Raw genomic sequence first — 18,944 nt, 5'->3', positions numbered from 1 at the left:
GCTCTTGGACTGTCAGCTATTTTAAATTGAAGAGGAGCTGCCCTGCTAGGCCTGTCTCATAACAGGAAAATGACAATGCTCTGAGCAGATTCCTGTGGCAGCAGATTTATTATAACATGAGCCTAATACTGAGCCCCCAAAATTTTTCATCTGAAAACTTCATCTTTTAGAGATTAATTTCATCACTCACTTCATCTTTTAGAGAAAGTAAATGCATTTGAAAAGCTGGAAGAAATCAATGAAGAAAGTCTGACCTTTTAGAATTTCCCAACACGGTGTTTCCAGACAGGATTTTTTAACAAGGTATTTGGGAACTTATTCTTCAGCATTTGTCTTGGTAACTATTCAGCTTCTAAACTGAAGGTTTAGAGTATTCATTAAGAAAATAATTTAAGCAGTAAATGTAAAAGTACAGTTTTGCTTTATTTGGATCTAAAAATCTAAAGTTGTTATCCTGATGAAAGTAAGCCCTTGCTACAGGTGATCCTCCGTGCAGTTATGATTTAATGATGATATTGCAACTTCTTGGAAAAAAAAATGCAGTTACTCAGAATGGAAGCCTTGAAGAATTAGTTCTTTTTCTTCATTGCACACCTTTAAACACAAGCCTATACAGGGAGAAATTTCTCAGGAAAAAGCTTCTCCTTATTTCTCTGGAAAATGGTAACAAATATTACTACTTGACTCAGGGAAATACAGTACAACCACAAGCTACAGCAACTTAACTGAGATTAAATGGTTATCTACACTTCTGCAGATCAGACAGAAAGGCTAGACCATTTGTCAATTTGAGGTTTAGAAGATAAAACTGCCTGGGTTATTATTGTTAAAGTGCTTAAAGACAACTACTTGCAAAGATTCTAAAAATACATCTGTATATATATTTCAATCCTCTCATCTGAAAAGTGATCTGGTTAATATTGCTGCCTTGCAAAATTCTTGACATGCATTAACCAGAAAAGGCATTTGTAAATTGCTTGGTTTAATGCTGCATTGTGCAAATAAATTTGAATAAGATCAAAATACAGAGCTGTACCGAACTGTTGCAAAAAACCACTTGAGAAAACATATTGTGAGGCCATATTTAAACTAACAGATGTTTCAGAAATAGAACAATATGTTCAAACAAAATTAAGGTGTAAATGGGCAGTGCTAAAAGAGCTTCACAACTAAGCACATCAATTTTAGTAGCAACTGAAATGACCTCATCTAGGAAAGCTCCCTCCTAAAAAGATCATAAATTTAGAAATGAATTCTGAGGTTATGCTTAAAATTTGGCTGCATGAATTATTTGCAGAGTGGCTGCTTATGTAACATCGCCTTTGCTATGGCAACACCCGGCTGTTAGGCTTTGACACATCCCAGTTGCAATTGCAGTTTCATTTTCTGCTGATAAACAATGGCAGGAGAGGTTTTCTAATCACAAACAAAGGTGCTCTAAAACATTTCATCATGATTGATGTGGCAGCCATTGATACTGCTAAAACTCCTCATGTCAGAAGGGCAAGACAAAAGTGGGAGATCCACAGGAAAAATAAACTAGAGAGAGAGAGATCTTCCAGCACTGCTTTCAATCCAGTTTTAAAGCTGGAGTACTTTAAAGTTTGGAATAGTGCAGTTTGACTCTTGACTACCTGTCTTTGTATAAACTCCCCTCTCTTTGTCCGACTAAAATTCTTGTTACTTTCTTACAGAGTAACTGTCCATAAATTAAAGAGGTTGTGTGCTCATCAAAATGAAACTCCAGCTATGCAATTATTTCACATTTTTCTACAGTTTTTTTTGCTAGGCATTACAGTAAAAGCCATAAATCCATTTAATAGCATCACTTCAAAGCTAATGGAGTACTACATGTACCCTCTAATACTATAAAATTTTAGTTTGCTTTACATTGGAGAAAGAAAATAATGGTTTCATGCTGACAAATTGTAAAATGCCTGATCTATTCCACATATGGCACTTAGCAATGACTATTAAGTTGATGACTATTCTGACGCTCATCAGTCACCTACACACACTTAACAAGGAATCAAAGTTTCAGAATGCAAGTGTTTTTCATATTCTCATCCGGCTTTTTTTTTCCCTGAGACAACTCAGCCTTTTCCATACTATTTCCAATAGTCACAATTTTTAAAGGCCCTGCCAAAATCAATGTGAAGTGGCATAAGAAAGAAGCTTTAACTTAATAGACCACTAGAAGAAAAACTAGAAATTATAGGCAAAATTGAAAACCCTAAACAAGGCACATACATCTGTGGAAGCACACCTCCTCTTTAATATAAAGCAGGTGCTCACGCGCCTTTGTAACACTGTGGTCCATCCTATCCTCCAGAAAAAGCTCCCCCCTAAACCCAGTCCATGTCAGTCCTTAGAGAAAGCCATGGCCAAGAATGAGGTTGGTCTGATAGTGACCCTGAAGGCAGGATTCACCCTGACTTTTTTTAAGGCCTAAACTGATTTGTTAGATCCCAGTGCTGTGAGAGAATTTGTGACCCCACTGATGAGCTTCCCTGTTGCTACCTGATGGCTCAGGAACTGCAGCAGAACCCGGGTGCTGCCAAAGCACTCCTAGGGCTCTGCATATGCACCAACAGGAGTAGGAGGATCCCCATGGCAATACTTTTTTTAAATCATCATTAAGTACTGGAGTATTTAGTGTCAGAGTATTCCCACAAATTGTTGCATTTTCTTGATGAATAACATGCAATTCCCACTACACCAAGTGGAGCACAGTTGTTGGCAGCCTGTGCTGACTCTGCAAACACACACGCCACTGAAAATGGACATGAAGTTCAGCACACAAACAGCAGACAGAAACAGCTCCCAAACCCATGCGATATTTAATCATACAGATGGGAAACTTTTGCACTCTGCTTTCACTTTGCTAGCACGTTCATATTTCTGCTTCTCTCCCCCTAGTCCTTCTAAATATCTGCACCCTTCTAAACCCTGGTAGGGTAGACCTTATAGAGGTTAAAAGCCCCTATTCCTTAGCATTAGAAGCCTTTAAAGGCAACTCCATGCCTCAGATGTCAACTTCTTGATTATGACTACCATTACAACAGTTTAAGCTGTACGAGTTTCATATAAGCCCCACGAGCTATCATTCAGCAAGCAAAAAATAAATATTTAAGCTTTGTTAGATAAAGTAACATTGATTTTTTTTTTCAGGTGGACTGCCTTTTGGAACAGATTCTGCCATTGAGAGATTGGTACTGAATCAAAATTTGAATACTGTTAAAAGCAGCAAGCCCTTATCAAAATATAGGAATCATCAGTAACCTCAGACCAAAGAAGTTAGATTAGAAGACTCAGTTAAAAACATCCTAATGTTTGGTAAGTAACTGAGTGTCTTAAGTGTTCTCAGAGCCTCAGAAATCTAAACTACATCTGGCATGTTCCCCTCCTGAGTGAGTGCGAGCCATGACGTTTGATGACATTGCCTTTGTAACGCGTCAACATCTTGAGACCCGGCAGTGGAATCCACACGTGTCCTCCAGAGGGGAGGCAGAGGAGGTGGCTGACACACCTTCATCTCACTGATCCCTACAGGACCTTAAAATTAGTACTAAATGTACGAAAAGCACAGCAATGCATTGTTTGAATCAACTGAAATACTCATTTTATCCTCCTTGTACAATATGCCATCCTGTGGGAGAGATGAGCTAATCCATCTACGCTTTTTCCAGCTCTATGACAGTTTCTCTTCTGGGTTCACTTTAAACCCTGGAAAACTCATATGCTGACACAGGCTCTCCTCACTTTGTCCCATTCACTTACAGAGTTTTAACTGGTACTTTGGTCCACAACTTCTTGTTATACACAGTTTCATATTCAAAATCTAGGTAGTTACTTATTTGTATAACCAGTTTCAGGAACAACTCTGTAACTCAGCAGCACTGGCATTAGGCCATTACAGGGATCCACAGACAATGTGTCCGTCAAGGAATTAAAAACTGACAAGACACTGGAGAAACTGCATTTATTCCATGAATACCCAGTCTTGAGTCTGTTTCCTATACAAACATCCAGCCCAGGGACTGGCACTTTCATCTAACCCCTTTGAGTTGAAATACTCTCCCCGTGTTCATTTCTCACATCTTATAATTTCAGGCCCAATGCTTTATCACTACTCTGAGCAAAATGCCACTGAGGTAATGATTCTTTTGCCTAAATAAAGAATTCCAGATGAGGCCTTTTACTGCAAATGTTCAGGTCATACCCACAAGACCATCACAAAAACACTAAGAACAATAAAATCTAAAGTGTTTCATTTCCCCTTGCTTTCAGATAACTGTAAACAGTAGGATTTTCCTTTTTCAGGAAAGATTTTGCTTTGAACATCGAAATCTATTTGGAAGAATTTTCTTTACCGAGCTCCTCTGAGCAGGCATTTGACATAGCAGGGCACTTACTTCAAGGAAGAGGTTAAAACCAAGTTCAACATTTATAATTCTGTAAAATAACCCCCAGTAAGTCAGCAAAATATTCTCACATTTTGAAGTTTAATGTAATTTCTGCAAGCCAGACTTGACTGCCAGTAATGCAAAGACCACTACTGCACTCCTTCCAAACTTCTCCTGACAGACACATTCGTGTTTTACTCATCAAACTTGTCTTGGGTACCTCTTAAAACACAAATAAGCTATTTTGGGGACTTTCAGAAACAGAATTTGCTGGAAACAAAGCACTTAAAGCATTAGAAGAACAGATATTCGTATGGATTTCAATACCAATGTTTGCAACGCTACAAATTATGCGTAAGGAACACAAAGGTGTTGCAGCAAAGACCGCTTGCCCTTATCCACCACCACCAAACTCAGCAAGGTGTGACCCATCAGGCAGGAGCAAACCTGCCCCCAGCTACTGGTCATACTCGTTTCCAGGCTCAGCTTTTGAAACCAGAATGGCTCCCCAGGTGCTTCTTCTCCAAGAGTGCCAGACACAGGCAGGTGCTTTCAGCTCCCTGCAGCACCTAAGTGAAAGTTCCCGTGCTACACAGAATACAAAATGAAGAAATGGAAGCGTGAAGCAACATATATGCATTCACTCCGTAAAAATGAAAGTCCTCCAGAGAAACAATCCAACATTCAGGCCAGAAAAAACAGGTTAAACACTAAAAAGCAGGCTTTGTATTCCAGAAAGAGGGCACGACTGCAATAACTGCCTTTTTTTTGGTAAAGTTTACATGATTATTTCTAAAAGATCTGCAGCTCTGAGTGTGAGTCACAGGTTTCTAACCACAAACCCTTATCCAACTGCACAATTTCTAATGCTACCATTTAGCCTGTTCTTTTCAAATTACTGATTTTATAATAATGTAATACAAAAGCAGAATATGCAACGCACTTCACCTGTCATTTATGAAAAGTAGTTGATGCATTACATTTTTTAGATGTTTTAAAAATGCATTACTTGCAAATTCATTGTTTTTATGGAGTCCCCAAATTATGGGGAAGGTATCTCAGACACTGATTAGAAAAAAAGTCCTACACAATCTTTTCATTTTGAAGTAAAAACGTTGGAAGCTAAATTGCTGTAAAAAACACTTTTATGTTGAAAATGCTTTCCTCTTAATACTGATCATCTGTAGCTTCTTCAAGTTTTTTATTAATATTTATTAATTTCCCAGGATATAAAGTATTACATCATTCTTTTCAATTATTATTCTATAGAGTGACAATGCTTCCAAAAGTGCTAAACTATGTATGTTACTAAATACAATTATAACTTGCCAGCTATAAATGCCAGGATTGAATAACTGAAAACATATGCTATATGCCTGAAATTTTAAGGATGATGAAACTGTCACATTGGTAACACACAGCGTGTTATAAAGAACTCCCACAATGTGGCAGTTGTTCAAAACTTGTACCCATCCGGTCATTCTATCTTTATAAAGAGATATATAACACTAGATGGTGATTTATTCAAAACACAGCTGCAGCCTAACTTAAAGGTAATACGAAAAGAAAAAAAAAAAACCTCACACAAAAACTACACAACAAAATACCTTTTCACATTACAGCATTAAAGCCATGTCAGAATGGCATACACAGAGAATAAAAGAAAAGCGTTTCCAAAAGGTCCAAATTTTATTCCCATTCGAGTTTATTTGAGGGAAGGACAGGTGAGGGAGCGGGAGAAGCGGAGCAGTGGAACAGCCTCACTCAGCCCAGAGCCCAGACTGTTCGCGCTCCCTTCAGTCGCGGATCCTGAAGCGCGGGCCCCGGGGAAGGGACGGGGAGCCCCCGGCCCGGCCGGAGGAGGCCCCCGCGGGCACGGCGGCTTCCCGGCAGCGGGGGCAGCCCCGGCACCTCCGGGGGCGCGGACCGACCCCGACCCCGGCCCCGCCGCCCGCGGAGCGCCCCCGGCCCCTGCTGGCGGGGGAGGTCGCAGCCGAGTCTCCCCCGGCCGCCCCCAGCACCGGCGGTGCCGCACGTTCGGCCGCACTTCCATTCCCGAGGCGTTTCGCGCCGCGCCCGCCGCGGGCAGCCGGACCCGCTCCCGCGTCCCTCGGCGGCTGGGGGGCGGCTCCATCGCCACACCGCGGTCGCCGCCCGGGAGCACCCCGGGCACCCCCGGGCTCAGCCTCGCCTCCGCCCCCGGCCCCCTCCCCAGCTCTATGGACAGCCGCCAGCCGCCGTCCCCGCTCTGAGCCCGGGGCAGGGGGGCAGCGCGGCCCCCGGCCCCAGCGGCGCGGCCCCGACGGCCTCCCGCCTCCCTTCCCAGCCCAGGCAAAGCGTGGGGGCAGCCGGCGCTGCCAGGAGGTGGGATCCCCGCGCGGGGGAAGCCGCGGAGCTCCCCGCACCTGCGGGGCGGGGTGCGGGTGATGGGAGAGGGCACCGCGCGGCCCCGGCACCGCTCCTCACCTTTCATCCAGTCGACGACCTGGCTCGGCGACCACTTACTGACGGGCTCCATGATGAGGGCCATGGGCGGCTCGGGGGCGCGGGGCTCGGGCGGCCGCCGCTCTCCGGGCGAGGGGCGAGGCTGTGCGGGGCGGAGGGACCGCGCTGCCCGGAATCCCGCCGGCGGGAGGAGAGAGCCGCTATATCCCCGCTTGCCTTTGCTCCGCTCGCTCGCTCGCCGCCTCTGTGCCTCTCTGGGGATTTCAGTTCATGTTGCCGGCTCGGCGGGGAGGGGGAGGAGGAGGAGGAGGAGGAGGAGGAGGAAGGGGGAGAAGGGGGCGGCACGCTCCGACGCCTCCCGCCCCCGCGAACCCGCGGGCAGCGGCGGCGGCTCCCGGGCCCGCCGAGAGGTCGGTGCTCGGCGGCGGCGAGCGGGGCACTGGTTCGGCTGTGCCCGCTCGCGTGCCCAGCGGCTCCCGCGGCTCTCCTCGGCCGCGGCTGCCGCGCCGGTGTCTTTTTCTCCTGGCGGAAATGACGAGGCGGCTCCTGCCACCCGAAAATATCTCCAAGTGAAATGGGAAGCGACACCCGACGGCCGCCCGGGGCGGGGGGAGGGGAGGGAGCCGGGATGACTCGCAAGGTGCCGCCGCCGGCGGGAGGGGGTCTGGGGCGGCGGCAGCGCCGAACACCTGCTCCCGGCGGGCCGGGCAGCGGGGGAGCGCAGCCAGCGGCACCGAGCTGGCGCTCCGAGTGGGGGTTTGTTGGATTTTATTTTCCCTGAATCTTAATTCATCACTGCGTGGGCGGGAAAAGTAATTTTTTTTGTCTTTTTTTTTTTTTTTTTTTTTTTTTTGAGAGAGTGAAGCCCGGCCGTAAAACGGCAGTGATGGACGGTGTCGCCGGGCGCCCCGAGGGAGCCGTGCCAGCAGCACCGGTGCGGTGGCGGCATTTGGCCGCGGTGTGCGGGCAGCGGGGGCAGCCCCGACAGGGGAGGGAGAGGAGAGGAGCTGCACCTTGTGGTTTGCCCGCCTCACGCCGAGGGTGCGGGAATGGGGCCATAGGGAGCGGAGTCAGCCCGCAGAATGGGGCTCGGACCCCTGCGACCACGGCATGGAGAGAGCACCGCGGGTGCTCCTCTGCCTCCCTGTCCTGCGGGTTGCACCGCGAACGTATGGAGGCTGCAGGTGTGAAAATCCCTCATCCCTGCAGCGGGTCATCGTTGCTGGAGATGTTCATTTTCTCCTCATTCTGTCTCCCCAGGCTGCATCATCCTGGATGTTACCCCAAAAAGGCAATTCCCATGGCCCTGTGGCGCAGTGTTTTGGTAGGAACCCCTCCCAAGGGCACAGCGATTCCTCCTAGGATGGCTGTGGCACCCTTTTCCCGCACCCTTCATAGGAGCCTCTGCTCTGAGTAGGTGGCATCCCCTCTGGAGCTCCAGGCAGAGGATAGTGCTAAAGCTTATTTTCCTGCTGGTAAGTTGGCCAATACACGACTTTGCCTGTATTTGCATTCACCCTGCTTCTCCTGCCGAGGCTGAAGCAATGACCACCGAGATGCTCCCTCTGACAGCGTTGGCTGCTGAGCGCCAGCTGCTGATACTGACATTTATTATGGGTATGTGAGGAAAAAAGAGGATTCCCTCAGCCCTGAAATGCTGATAGCAAAGGAATCAATTCCTTTGTGCTGTATAGGCAGTGCCGGGAGCTTTCCCACTTTGTTATGTGAGGCTGAAGTAGTAGTGATGGGGGGCAGTAAAGCAGCCATAGGGTTGGGAATGCCTTTCCCTGGAGCCCCAGGAAGGCTTTCCCCACCAGTGTTAGGTAGACTTGGCTCTCACTTTAAAGGTTGTAGTGATTTATCTTTGAGAAGAATCTTTTCACTGAAAACTGGGGCTTGCACACTGTAATTTTCCTCGAATTTAGCTCTAGACTCGTGTCTCCTGTGTCACATTCCTGCCAGCACGATGACGAGGCCGTCTGCTTCTAACGAGGTTGTGTTACTTAAAGCCACAGAAACAATAAACTCACTTGCAAACTAAGGCTGACTTTTTTCCTTGTGAAAGGTTTGAAAGGTATGCAGGATCCTTATATACTGAGTTATTGTTGTTGAAAGAGCATGTCATAATTTTAATTAGAAACCAGTAGTTTGAAAGGTTTAAAAGCCTAAATATGCAAGATCAGACTGAAGCCTGGCATGTAATTTATAACGTCATTGTGTAATTCTTATTGGGCTGAAACATTCCTTGTAGGAGAGGACCGGGGTGGTAGGTTCTCAGTACATATGTATGTATGTAGTCCTGTAATACATAATTATGCATGCCCTGGGTTTCCTATAGCTTGTCAGCATAATATGTAGCTGCAGCAAGTTTTTCAGTAAAGCATCTGTGACCCAAGACTGTCCCCATGGTCAGTGTCTATTACTTTTAAAACCCCTTTATGGAGGTTTTATCAAATTATGGGGTGGTAAAAGGGAGTCCACTCTTCCACTTCAGTAAACAGATGAAGTGCTGAGCATGGATTCTAATTACCTTTATTGTTCTTCTCACAGAGTATAGCCATGTCATAAATACTGGGGTAAATTCCACTGTTTTGCTTAGATCTTGTTTTAGTTTCACTGAAGATTGTTGGCTTGGCAATGGTAGGGAGGACTTGGCTCAGGAGTAATGATAAAATTATCCATCCATGCTATTTAACTTGGTGACCTATTACAGCAATGAATTCTATAGTCAGGACATGTGCTACATAAAAGTATTTTTTTAATTTGTTCTAAATTTATTTCTGCCTGATTTTATTATTGTTCTCTCTTTCTAGGGTAAGAAGGAGAGCTGAATGACTTTTTCTGCTGACCTTCTAAAACTAAAGTGTTTCAGCCAAAATGCCTTAACCAATGTCTTTTAGGTGTTTTCATCTTTCAGTTTAGTGGCCTTCATCTTGCTATCACACTTGTATGAGTCAGGCCTTTTACGTAAAGCACATGGGATAGTCTCCTGCAGAGACACTGAACTACAGAATTATGTCTTAACTCATGTTTTAGAATTACTCTGATCCATATAGTGCATAAAAATTAATATGTTTAAAAATATGTCTAAATATACATGTTCCTGTTAAGAAAGCATTTATTAGGTAGTAAATGTTAAAGAAGGTACACAATAAAACTCAATATTGAAAAAAAATAAAAGAACAGGAATAAGTTTAAAATTGAACTGTGAGTCTGAACTCAGAAATATAAAACTATATATATGCTTAGGTATCTATTCTCTGAGCAGCCACACATACTGATGGACAGCTTCAGCAGCTAAGTTTGAGCACACACACCTCATGGATCAGCACCTCAGACTGCAAGCTCACAGAAGATACTGCTTTTTCTGGCATGGTACATTATCAAAAAAACAACCTACTTAGAGCTCAGCTGGCAATCATAGCTGCTACAGCAATGCAGATTTGAAAATAATACCAGTAAATAGTTCAAGTCTGTCCAATAATGTACATTTTGTGCATATTTCATCAATAGGACAACTGAAGTAGAGCACTGTTCATCTTGAATAATGGTGGCAGCTAGATCCAGGTTTTAACAATAGTACAATGAATAGTCATTTGTTTTATGAATATAAAGCCAGACTCTACAATGGCTATCAGTGGTGAGTTCTCAGTGGGTATCAGTGATGAGTTCTGAGGTGCCTCTGAAACTTCATGGACTTTTTGCTTGAGTGTCTAGAAAACCTGCAAGATGCTCAGAAATTAAATCTTGCCCTGAAGTTAGAGAAACAAATTGAGCTCTCAAAAGATGTTGTTTCTGGTGCTGGATATTAAAGTTGTTTCTTAGGTGGGAGATGAAAACAAGTGGAGACAAATTAACAGTAACTAAAGCTTAGATCTAATAAAAACAGTTGGAGCAAAATTTAAAAAAAGCAAAAGCAAGCAAAGTGGAAAAGAAGCTAATACTTTCTCCACATTAATGAAGTTTGTTTGTATTTTGATAGCAAATAAATTCCTGATTTTTACAAATGAGGCTTTATAAGAATCGAGCTTTTCCACTGGTACTAGCTCATGCTACAAATACCTGGTTTGGATGCCATATCTGCATTTTAGAGAATATTTTATTCCACAGCTTGCAGCAAGGTGTAAAGCAAGTTGCTCTTCTCCTTGAGGGGAGGGCTGCTGCCTGTCCTCTGTTCCCCAGAGCCTTTTTCCCTTCAGAGGAGTGCCTGAACTGGTGCCTCAGCAGGGTGAGGATTGCTGCCCCTGCCAGGGCTGGCATCTTCCAGGGTTTAGGAGGAGGGAAATAACAAATAGTCTTGGTTCCAGGGGCCACGGGCAAGCAGAGGAGGAAGAAAAAGGTTCATGATCAGAGGCACAGTAAGGCAGTAAGCCTCTGAGAAGGGTAGACATTGATAAGATAAGGAAGATAAGAAAGTTTAGAGGAGCAAAGGGGCTTAGATGCGCTTGAAGACCCAAGCTGAATTAGACTGAGGTGTAAATCTGAGCATTTGTCCCTGGCAGTGGAGCATGGGGATGGGAAGGAGGCCCATCCCAGCTGAGAAAAGCAGGTGGCTCTCTTGCTGTGCCTCAGGGACCTGCATGGCCCATGGCCCTGGCAGGTGGCCGCTGCTTGGTCATGGCCATGGGCAGCCTCTACCTGTACAGCAAAGGGGACAAAAAGACAATGAGCCTCCAATGATTTGGGACCTACATTGAGATCTCCCTCATTTCTTACCACTCATCTTCTTCAACCTGCTTGAAAGCACAAGTCTTTTAAGGTGTTTTCAATGCAAATATCCTGGCCTTACAATGTGCCTTACATCCCTGGTAGTTTAATTTGATATTAAGGGGGGGGGGGGGGGGATGTTGTTGGGCAATTGATACTATTTTGTATAATCAGAAATAGAAATCATAATCCCCCAAAGATGTTTGATAATTTAAAGTATTCAGAACTCAATTAAGGCTATTAAGAGATTAAAAATTAGATTAAAGGTGGCTAAAGGGTAAAAATTCAAGGACTTCAAACACCTTTTGTAATACAAAGGCTCTTAAAAAATGAAGAGGCTGAGAATTTCCCCAGGAAATTCTTATAATTTTAATTAGGTTTCTTCATTTAAAATAAAAAAAAGAAACCACACAACTTGAGTGCCACTTCCTCTCTCAATCAGTGGACTCAATTAATTGCCTGCTGAGACCTCTTCCTTTCCCAGGTTTGGGGGGACGTGCAAAGGTTTCATAGGTTTTGATTACCAGGAGGGACCACCCCAACCATCTGACATGTTCTCCTGTATTGATTCCTGCCAAAGAAATTCTCCCAACCTTTCCTGTGGTGGTGGGAATTATCTTTCCTCTGATCATGTTTTCTCTGGCCCAAAATGTATCCATTTCTCATTTCCTTCCATGTGGAGTCAAGTTGCTGGTTCCTTTTGTCACTGAAAAGAAGAGGAATGTCTGGAAATGTGAAAGGCTCTTGCCTTTCTGCAGCTCATGGTTTCTCCCAGCTGGTGCTGCTTCACAATAAAGATGGGAAAGAGTGACGCTGACATGAGGAAGGTGCAAGCCAGTGGCAGAGGGGCAACAGGTATGTCCCTGCAGAGGCAGAGGGTTTGTCAGGAGCACTGAGTTGGAGCTATGTGGGGAGCTGCCATCTCAAAGAATAGCTTTCTGTTCCTTTGTGAAAATAAATACACATAGGTTGTGCTACATGGGCCTTCTCATTTTCTGTTTGTCAGACACGAGCTCATGGATCCTGTTTGTTCATCAGCTTGGCTAAGGCTCCACCTCTACTACTGCCACACAAATGCCCTGCCCCAAACAATGAGAAACCCAAGGGAAGTGTGCTTCTGTGCAAAAATCATACAGAAGATTATAAAATAAAACAGCAACTAATTATTAACATCAGGTTCCTACTCAGGTCCCCACATTATTAGCATCACAAATGTAAAATGGCTGCCAACAAGATTCAGCTTGGAAACCTCATTAGAAGGAAATGTCAGAGTTTATTCCTGGTGATAAATGCTATTTTATTGCCTTTGGAATGGTTGGCTGGTTTGGCTAAATGCAATGGGTGGGTCCCCTTGAGGTATATATTTCTACTGATGAATTCATATCGAAAAATAATAAATATCTGATAATTTTCTAAGCAATCCTGAAAATATTTAATGTTGCCAAAGAATGCAGTCATCTAAATTGCACACTGGAGTACGGAAGAAAAAGAATAATGATATGGTAATACAAAAAGGGCAAAATCATAATGAGGAGGGACATTTGTCAGTATACTCAGAAAAGTACAATCTGTCTCCCTGGTAATTTGGTGGAGTACAGAAAGTATTACATGCCATATTACAAGTATTTTATTTTATTTCTGACTTCAAGAATCGTTACCATATGTTCAAAGTCAGACATGACCTCTTAAATATAGCATGTTCTTTGTTCGTGCTGTGCGGGCTTCATCCTGCTTGGAGAGTATTTATTCTGAAAAAATTAAAGAGAATATAAATCTTCTAGTGCCAGAAGACTTCATATCAGCCAGCTTTTGTGGATGAACTGGACAGCAATAATTTGGCTCCTACTGACGAGGGAAACTAGACAGGTCTGCTTTATTTCTCATACCTTACAACTTTCTCTAAAAATTGTTTCTATTGAAATTGTCCTGAATTTCAAGAAGCATTTGTTGCTTTCAAATGCACTTTACAGGAAAAGGAAAAACTCACATATTTTCAAATATTCCTGGCGTGCAGCAGCTTATTGGTGTTACAATTAAATATGCTCTGATGTGCCCTGATAAAGCTATGATTAGAAGTTATTTGAGATTTAATGCATGCAGCTTCATGTTTACAGATAAATTTATGATCTAAGATCTTCTACTGTGAGTTGTCCTTCCCAGACTCCAAATTCTTCCTGGAGGTCTGTTTGGACTATACATAGACCTAAAGGTTCATCCATATGGTGTCACACTGAAATCAATGGGAATTTTTGGGCGTCTAATGGCCAAATCAAGAGAATGCCTGCAGATGGATTTTCACCAGAGTACTTGTTAGACTTATATACCACACAGCATTTATATATCACATCATTATTATGGTTTGGACCTTTTTATACCATCACCTTCTTATGCTTCTTTTGTGTTTACAGCCAGACCTGGTTAAAGTGTAAGAAACAATGATAAGGAAAAGGACTATTGTTATTATCAAAGGGAAGGACAAGGAATATTTCTGCAAACTTTTCTAGTATTAAATAGCTGTAATAATGAAGGAAATGTATCAGTATGGAAAGGAATGAGGGGTCAAGATGAAAAGGTGGCATTATGAAAGAAGTGACAGGGAAGAAATACAATACACAGGAAGCAATACGTTTCAGAAAGCAATACAGTAATCAGAAGAAAATATTACAAGAAACTGAGGAAACCAGGAAGCATAAGAAGAAATGAAAATATATATTAGTATGGATCAATCAGTAGGTACAGGTAGAATTAAGGGTAGGTGAGTTAGAAAGAGTGAGAAAGAGTGAAGTCAGAAGATATGGCAGAGTATTAAAAATGGGAGGAAATAAATGAGAAAATGTGAATATCGTCAATACTAAGAACTCCAAAACATGGACAGATTTTAGGGAAAAAAGCTCTTTTTAAAAGGCAGGTAGATTGGACAGGGTGTATTTGAAATACCTAAAGTGACTCAGTAGGAATTCAGCCAAGGATAAGTAGTTAAACTAATTATTCAAAGAAAGCAAGCTCCTCCCAAAACAGGCCCAAGTGCTCAACAAAGGCTTTTTGTTCTTATTTTTCTTGTTCCTTGTTGTACTAGAGCTAATGAATTGAGCTCTGCTGGATTAGTAGTGGCTCATTCTCAAGCATTGGTCTCAGCCACCACAGAGTGGCCCATATCCATAGCATTAAATAGCCTTTACCTGCAATGCCAAGTGGCTGCATGTACTCAGCATATTTTGAATGGTTCCTGGCCATGTCAACACCCTAACAGAGCTTGGGACTTGTCTGGGAGATGTTAGCTGTGCTGGGCAACATTTGAGCATTATTATGCCTGGAAATATTCCAGGATCTAGATAGATTTTCTCCTAGGGAATTAAGGAATGCATTCATACCACAAGCTCTGGCATTGCTTTCCATGTCTTGATTCATGCTCTGCTCTACTATGTCTTGAAAGCAGCATCCAGTAGGAGAAGCCTGGGCTGGACAGTCTCCATCTGGTCTCTCAATCCCTGTACTTTGGCAACCAAAGGCCAAGGATGTCCTGAAGGTGTCATAAATCCCAAAGGAGTGCTCTAGATGTGACCTGGTAAGGTAATCTAAGCTCTGTCTCAAAAGAGTTTAGAATCAACTGGAAGTATCACAACAGCTTCCTTTCCATGCCCCTCCATACCTGTGCTTGAAAAAGCAGTAGGATGAGGATAAATAGTCAATAGCACACTACAAATGAAACTATTTGCTCTCATTTCTTAGCTCCCTTTACCTTCAGAGCCTCAAAGTCCCAACAGAAAGGCCCATCCTCCAATCCACACAGTCTGATGGTAATCATGGTGCTGCCCCAGTCCTGAGGTCTCCAGAAGCTTTTGTTTCTGTAATTGTCCAAGGATGAGCAGTGGGAAGTCAGGACATGGGAGTCACAGATCGAAAACTTTGGCAGAGCTCTCATCTGCAATTTTAATAATTGCTCAGAGAAAATGCACACCATGATCTCATTTCAGATTCCTTTAACCACCCCAATTAAAAAATCCCTCTTATTATATCCCAGTGACACCCAGGTATCCCAGCTATCTAATCTCATTTTCCAAGGCATTTCCATTGTGCTCCTCTCCATAGTATTCTGAGCATTCCAGAGAATTAAATGAGCCTACCATATAACCTAATTTATATAGATTTTTGGTTCTCTTCTTGCTCAACATGGGAAGGAGGAAAAGGCACACAATTCATGTAGCTTTATTACTGTTATTAAAGTTATTACAGTGGGAAAGCATTGACAGAGAGGACTCCTGCATTTTAGCCATAGAGCATTGATAACTGTGAGACTTCTGGTCTTTCGAAGGAGTGAATCCCAGAGAACACTGGGAAAACATCCTCTTGTGATGTTGAACAGCATGGGGAACACTGCACTAGCATATCCAGATTTGTTCAAATAGTCTTTCAGCAGCAGATACATAGCAGAGGTGCATATTAGCATTTGCACTGCTGCAGCATATATGGTTTCATACCCAAAATTAAGCTGCATCCAATTTAAGACCTGCCCTGCATCTGAGCACAGGGTTTGTATCTGAGTTTGCATAATGCATTGTGCTGATGTGAATTCCTACTGTGCAAATGTGGCCATATGGCTTTTTAGAAATAAGTCATCTTGCAAATTATCTGGAATGAGTCTGTTGGGACTGATGAAGGTCAGGTCAGAGTCTGCAGACATCACAATGATTTATTTGCCCACTTTCATTCTCATTGCAGGTCAGCTGCTGTCTCTTGAACCAGCCTGAATTTTACATTTTCCACTCCAGAGCTGAGGTTGTTTCTCAGCTGACTGGATTACATCTGTCCACCCTGGAAGTCAACAATGTTCAGAACCAAGTCAGCATATGGCAGCCATGGACTGGGTCTCCTGCCATTACCAGATGAAAAATATTGTTCCATCAGTCTTGACTAATGGAAAACCAATAGAAATAGAAAAGCCAGAAAGGCCCATGGTGATTCCACAGCTAAAAACTCTCCCTGAAGCCCTTATGTGAAGTCAACATTTTGGTTTCAGTCTGCCTCCATCGCCACCTGACCAGATCTGGTCATTTGGCATGGATGACATGCTATGCCAGCTGGTGATGTAGGGAGGGACAAAAGCCTTTGCAGTCCTTGCTTGCCCACTAAACCCTCTTGGTTTATGTCTGCAGGTACTTGGACCTGCAGCTGTATCAGGGTAGCAGTCACACTCAGGTGTCAAACAGAGGAGAAAAGCTGCTTGTGTAATTTCACAGGCAAGGTCTATAGAGAAGGAAGTCCAACTGCTTCTCCAGCCTTCAGAGATGGCTCAAATGGCCATTATGGCCTAAATGACCATGATGAGTCTTTGTTTTCATGAGAGACTTTTGGCAACCAGCATCAGTTATTTGCCAAGCAAGAACATGCACAGCCAAAAGTGTGTCCTTTGTTCATAGCTCATATTAGAAGGAAAGGTATTCCCTGCTGGCAATGCTAGCAATGAATCTAACATTAACTCAATGTGGTGTATTTGAAAAATTACCAAGTGCCCATTTTTCCTTTCAGTCCAGGAGAGAGAAAGTAACAGCTCAACAGGGGAAAATGTTGAGCAGATTTTACATCTTGCACTCTACAGAAAATTGCTGTCACCATCTTCAGTAATTATAGATTAAATTCTCTATGTATATATATATGTATAAAGCAACATTAATGAACCCAATTTACATGGCACCTGTCTTATTGTTAGCACAACAAATCTTTCTTACAGCTGCCAGTAGTCATGGAGAAAGTCAGTGGGTTACACAGTGATCATTTGCTGAAGAAGGAAATGAGTCAGTATGGGAAAGATAAAACCTTGCTGGTTAATATGCATTCATTTGAAGGATATAAAAGTCTTAGGAATTAATTTTATTTGGGGCACTTTATGTGGGCTTGCATACTGTACTGTAAATGCAATTACTATGCAAATGCACTCAGTAACCATGGAAGAAATTTAGGGTATAGCTAGTGGCACCACTCTTGGTTTGAGACCACAGAAACTATTTTGACCAACTGATCCAATGTTACTGTGAGAAGCTAGAAGTGATGTTGCCTTTTAATTTGGGAACAGATTTTTAAACAACATGCGATAAAATGTATTTTCTGGATCTATTTTTTTTCAGCACAGTTGCATGCATAATTTCAAGACATTAGATATGATTAACTAATTTTGATCCCTGTAAGCATTATCCCAGACCTGTGCTAACCCCTCTGAAAATTCTCTTTTATTCATCCTACATCGTACACTTACTTTTGTGGTGAAGAACCAAGGAGAGAATTGATTGGAACTGGTGGAGAGTGGTGCTGAGTGTCTCCCCACTACAGTATGTGCTACAGCTGCCAATTCAAGAGTGGACAAGTTTCCTCTGCATCAGACTCCTGTCTTGTTTTCTGAGAGGTCCTTTTCTGCTGCACTGTTAATCTCTGACCAGCAATGCAGGCTGGCTTCCAAAGCCTTTTGTATTAGTGCTCATTCTGGTGGGTCCAATTTTCCTCTGAGTTAAACCCAATTAACTTCAGAATAACTCCATTAACTTCAAAGCACCAAGCAAGTGAGTGTTAAGTGTATGGAAGAGAATTCAATGTAGTGACTTAGGTAGGGTAGACTGCTTTCCCCTGAACACCCTGGCATACATGAGGAGAGAACAGGAACCTTGTTGTTCATCATTGCCTATTAATATCGAGTATCTGGAGGTTTGTTTTAGTCTCACCTTTGTGACAAGCTTGTCAAAGAGAAGAGCAATGGGTTTTTTCATGTTTTCGAAAGTTGTATCATATTTCAATTTTGTTATTCTTTCATCATGGCATTTTTGCCCACAAAAAGATATATAGTTCTAGGTTAAATTGTTCTGCTCTGTCAGTCATATTAGCTCTTTCTAAAGGAACAACTGCAACAGAAAAGCATATCAAAACCTGTGGAAATACAGTCATGTAACCACAAGATTGTATATTATTCTCTTCTTTTATTTTCAGAAAAAATAAAAGAAAAAGAACACATGGTGAGAAAACACTGGAGTTTTTTGCAAGTTTTGCACTTATATTAATCCAGCGTGTGCACACTTTGAATAAAGCTTAAAAATATCTCAAGCTATCCTTTAGATATGAAAAGTCAAGTGTGTTATAATTTGTAGTCAAGTGAGTACTTAGAGGAGCTCAAACCATCAGAGAAAACTATGTCAGACTGAAAAACAGGATTGTGTACTTTTGCAGTCAATGTAAGTCACTCATACACAAGAGTTAAAAATTGCATAAAATTAGCATTTTTCAATAATATATTCAATAGGAAATTGGAACTAAAGGGAAGTTAATCTTTTAACATGCTACATTGGGGAAGGATTGACCAGTAGATTAATATTCCTGTACTCCAGAAGCATTTTTCCACAACCA

The 18,944-nt window shown here is 42.8% G+C and overlaps 1 protein-coding gene across 6 annotated transcripts in view; it reads right to left on the bottom strand.

Annotated features, from left to right (window-relative positions):
• CNKSR2 (connector enhancer of kinase suppressor of Ras 2) overlaps window positions 1–7,253 on the bottom strand; it is a 205,884-nt gene extending 198,631 nt beyond the window's left edge. For 3 of the 6 annotated variants that reach the window (XM_058044931.1, XM_058044933.1, XM_058044932.1), the window contains exon 1: window positions 6,873–7,253. In XM_058044931.1, the coding sequence (XP_057900914.1) occupies window positions 6,873–6,936 (64 nt within the window). In that variant the 5' untranslated portion in view covers window positions 6,937–7,253. The remainder of the gene's footprint in view (window positions 1–6,872) is intronic. The other 3 variants (XM_058044936.1, XM_058044937.1, XM_058044935.1) reach the window with 2 other exon arrangements.
• Between the last annotated feature and the right edge of the window lie 11,691 nt (window positions 7,254–18,944).

The sequence above is a fragment of the Melospiza georgiana genome, chromosome 2, assembly GCF_028018845.1.
Source record: "Melospiza georgiana isolate bMelGeo1 chromosome 2, bMelGeo1.pri, whole genome shotgun sequence".
Lineage (NCBI taxonomy): Eukaryota > Metazoa > Chordata > Aves > Passeriformes > Passerellidae > Melospiza > Melospiza georgiana.
Note: the sequence above shows the minus strand (reverse complement) of the source record. Positions and strands in the feature narration are given on the sequence as shown.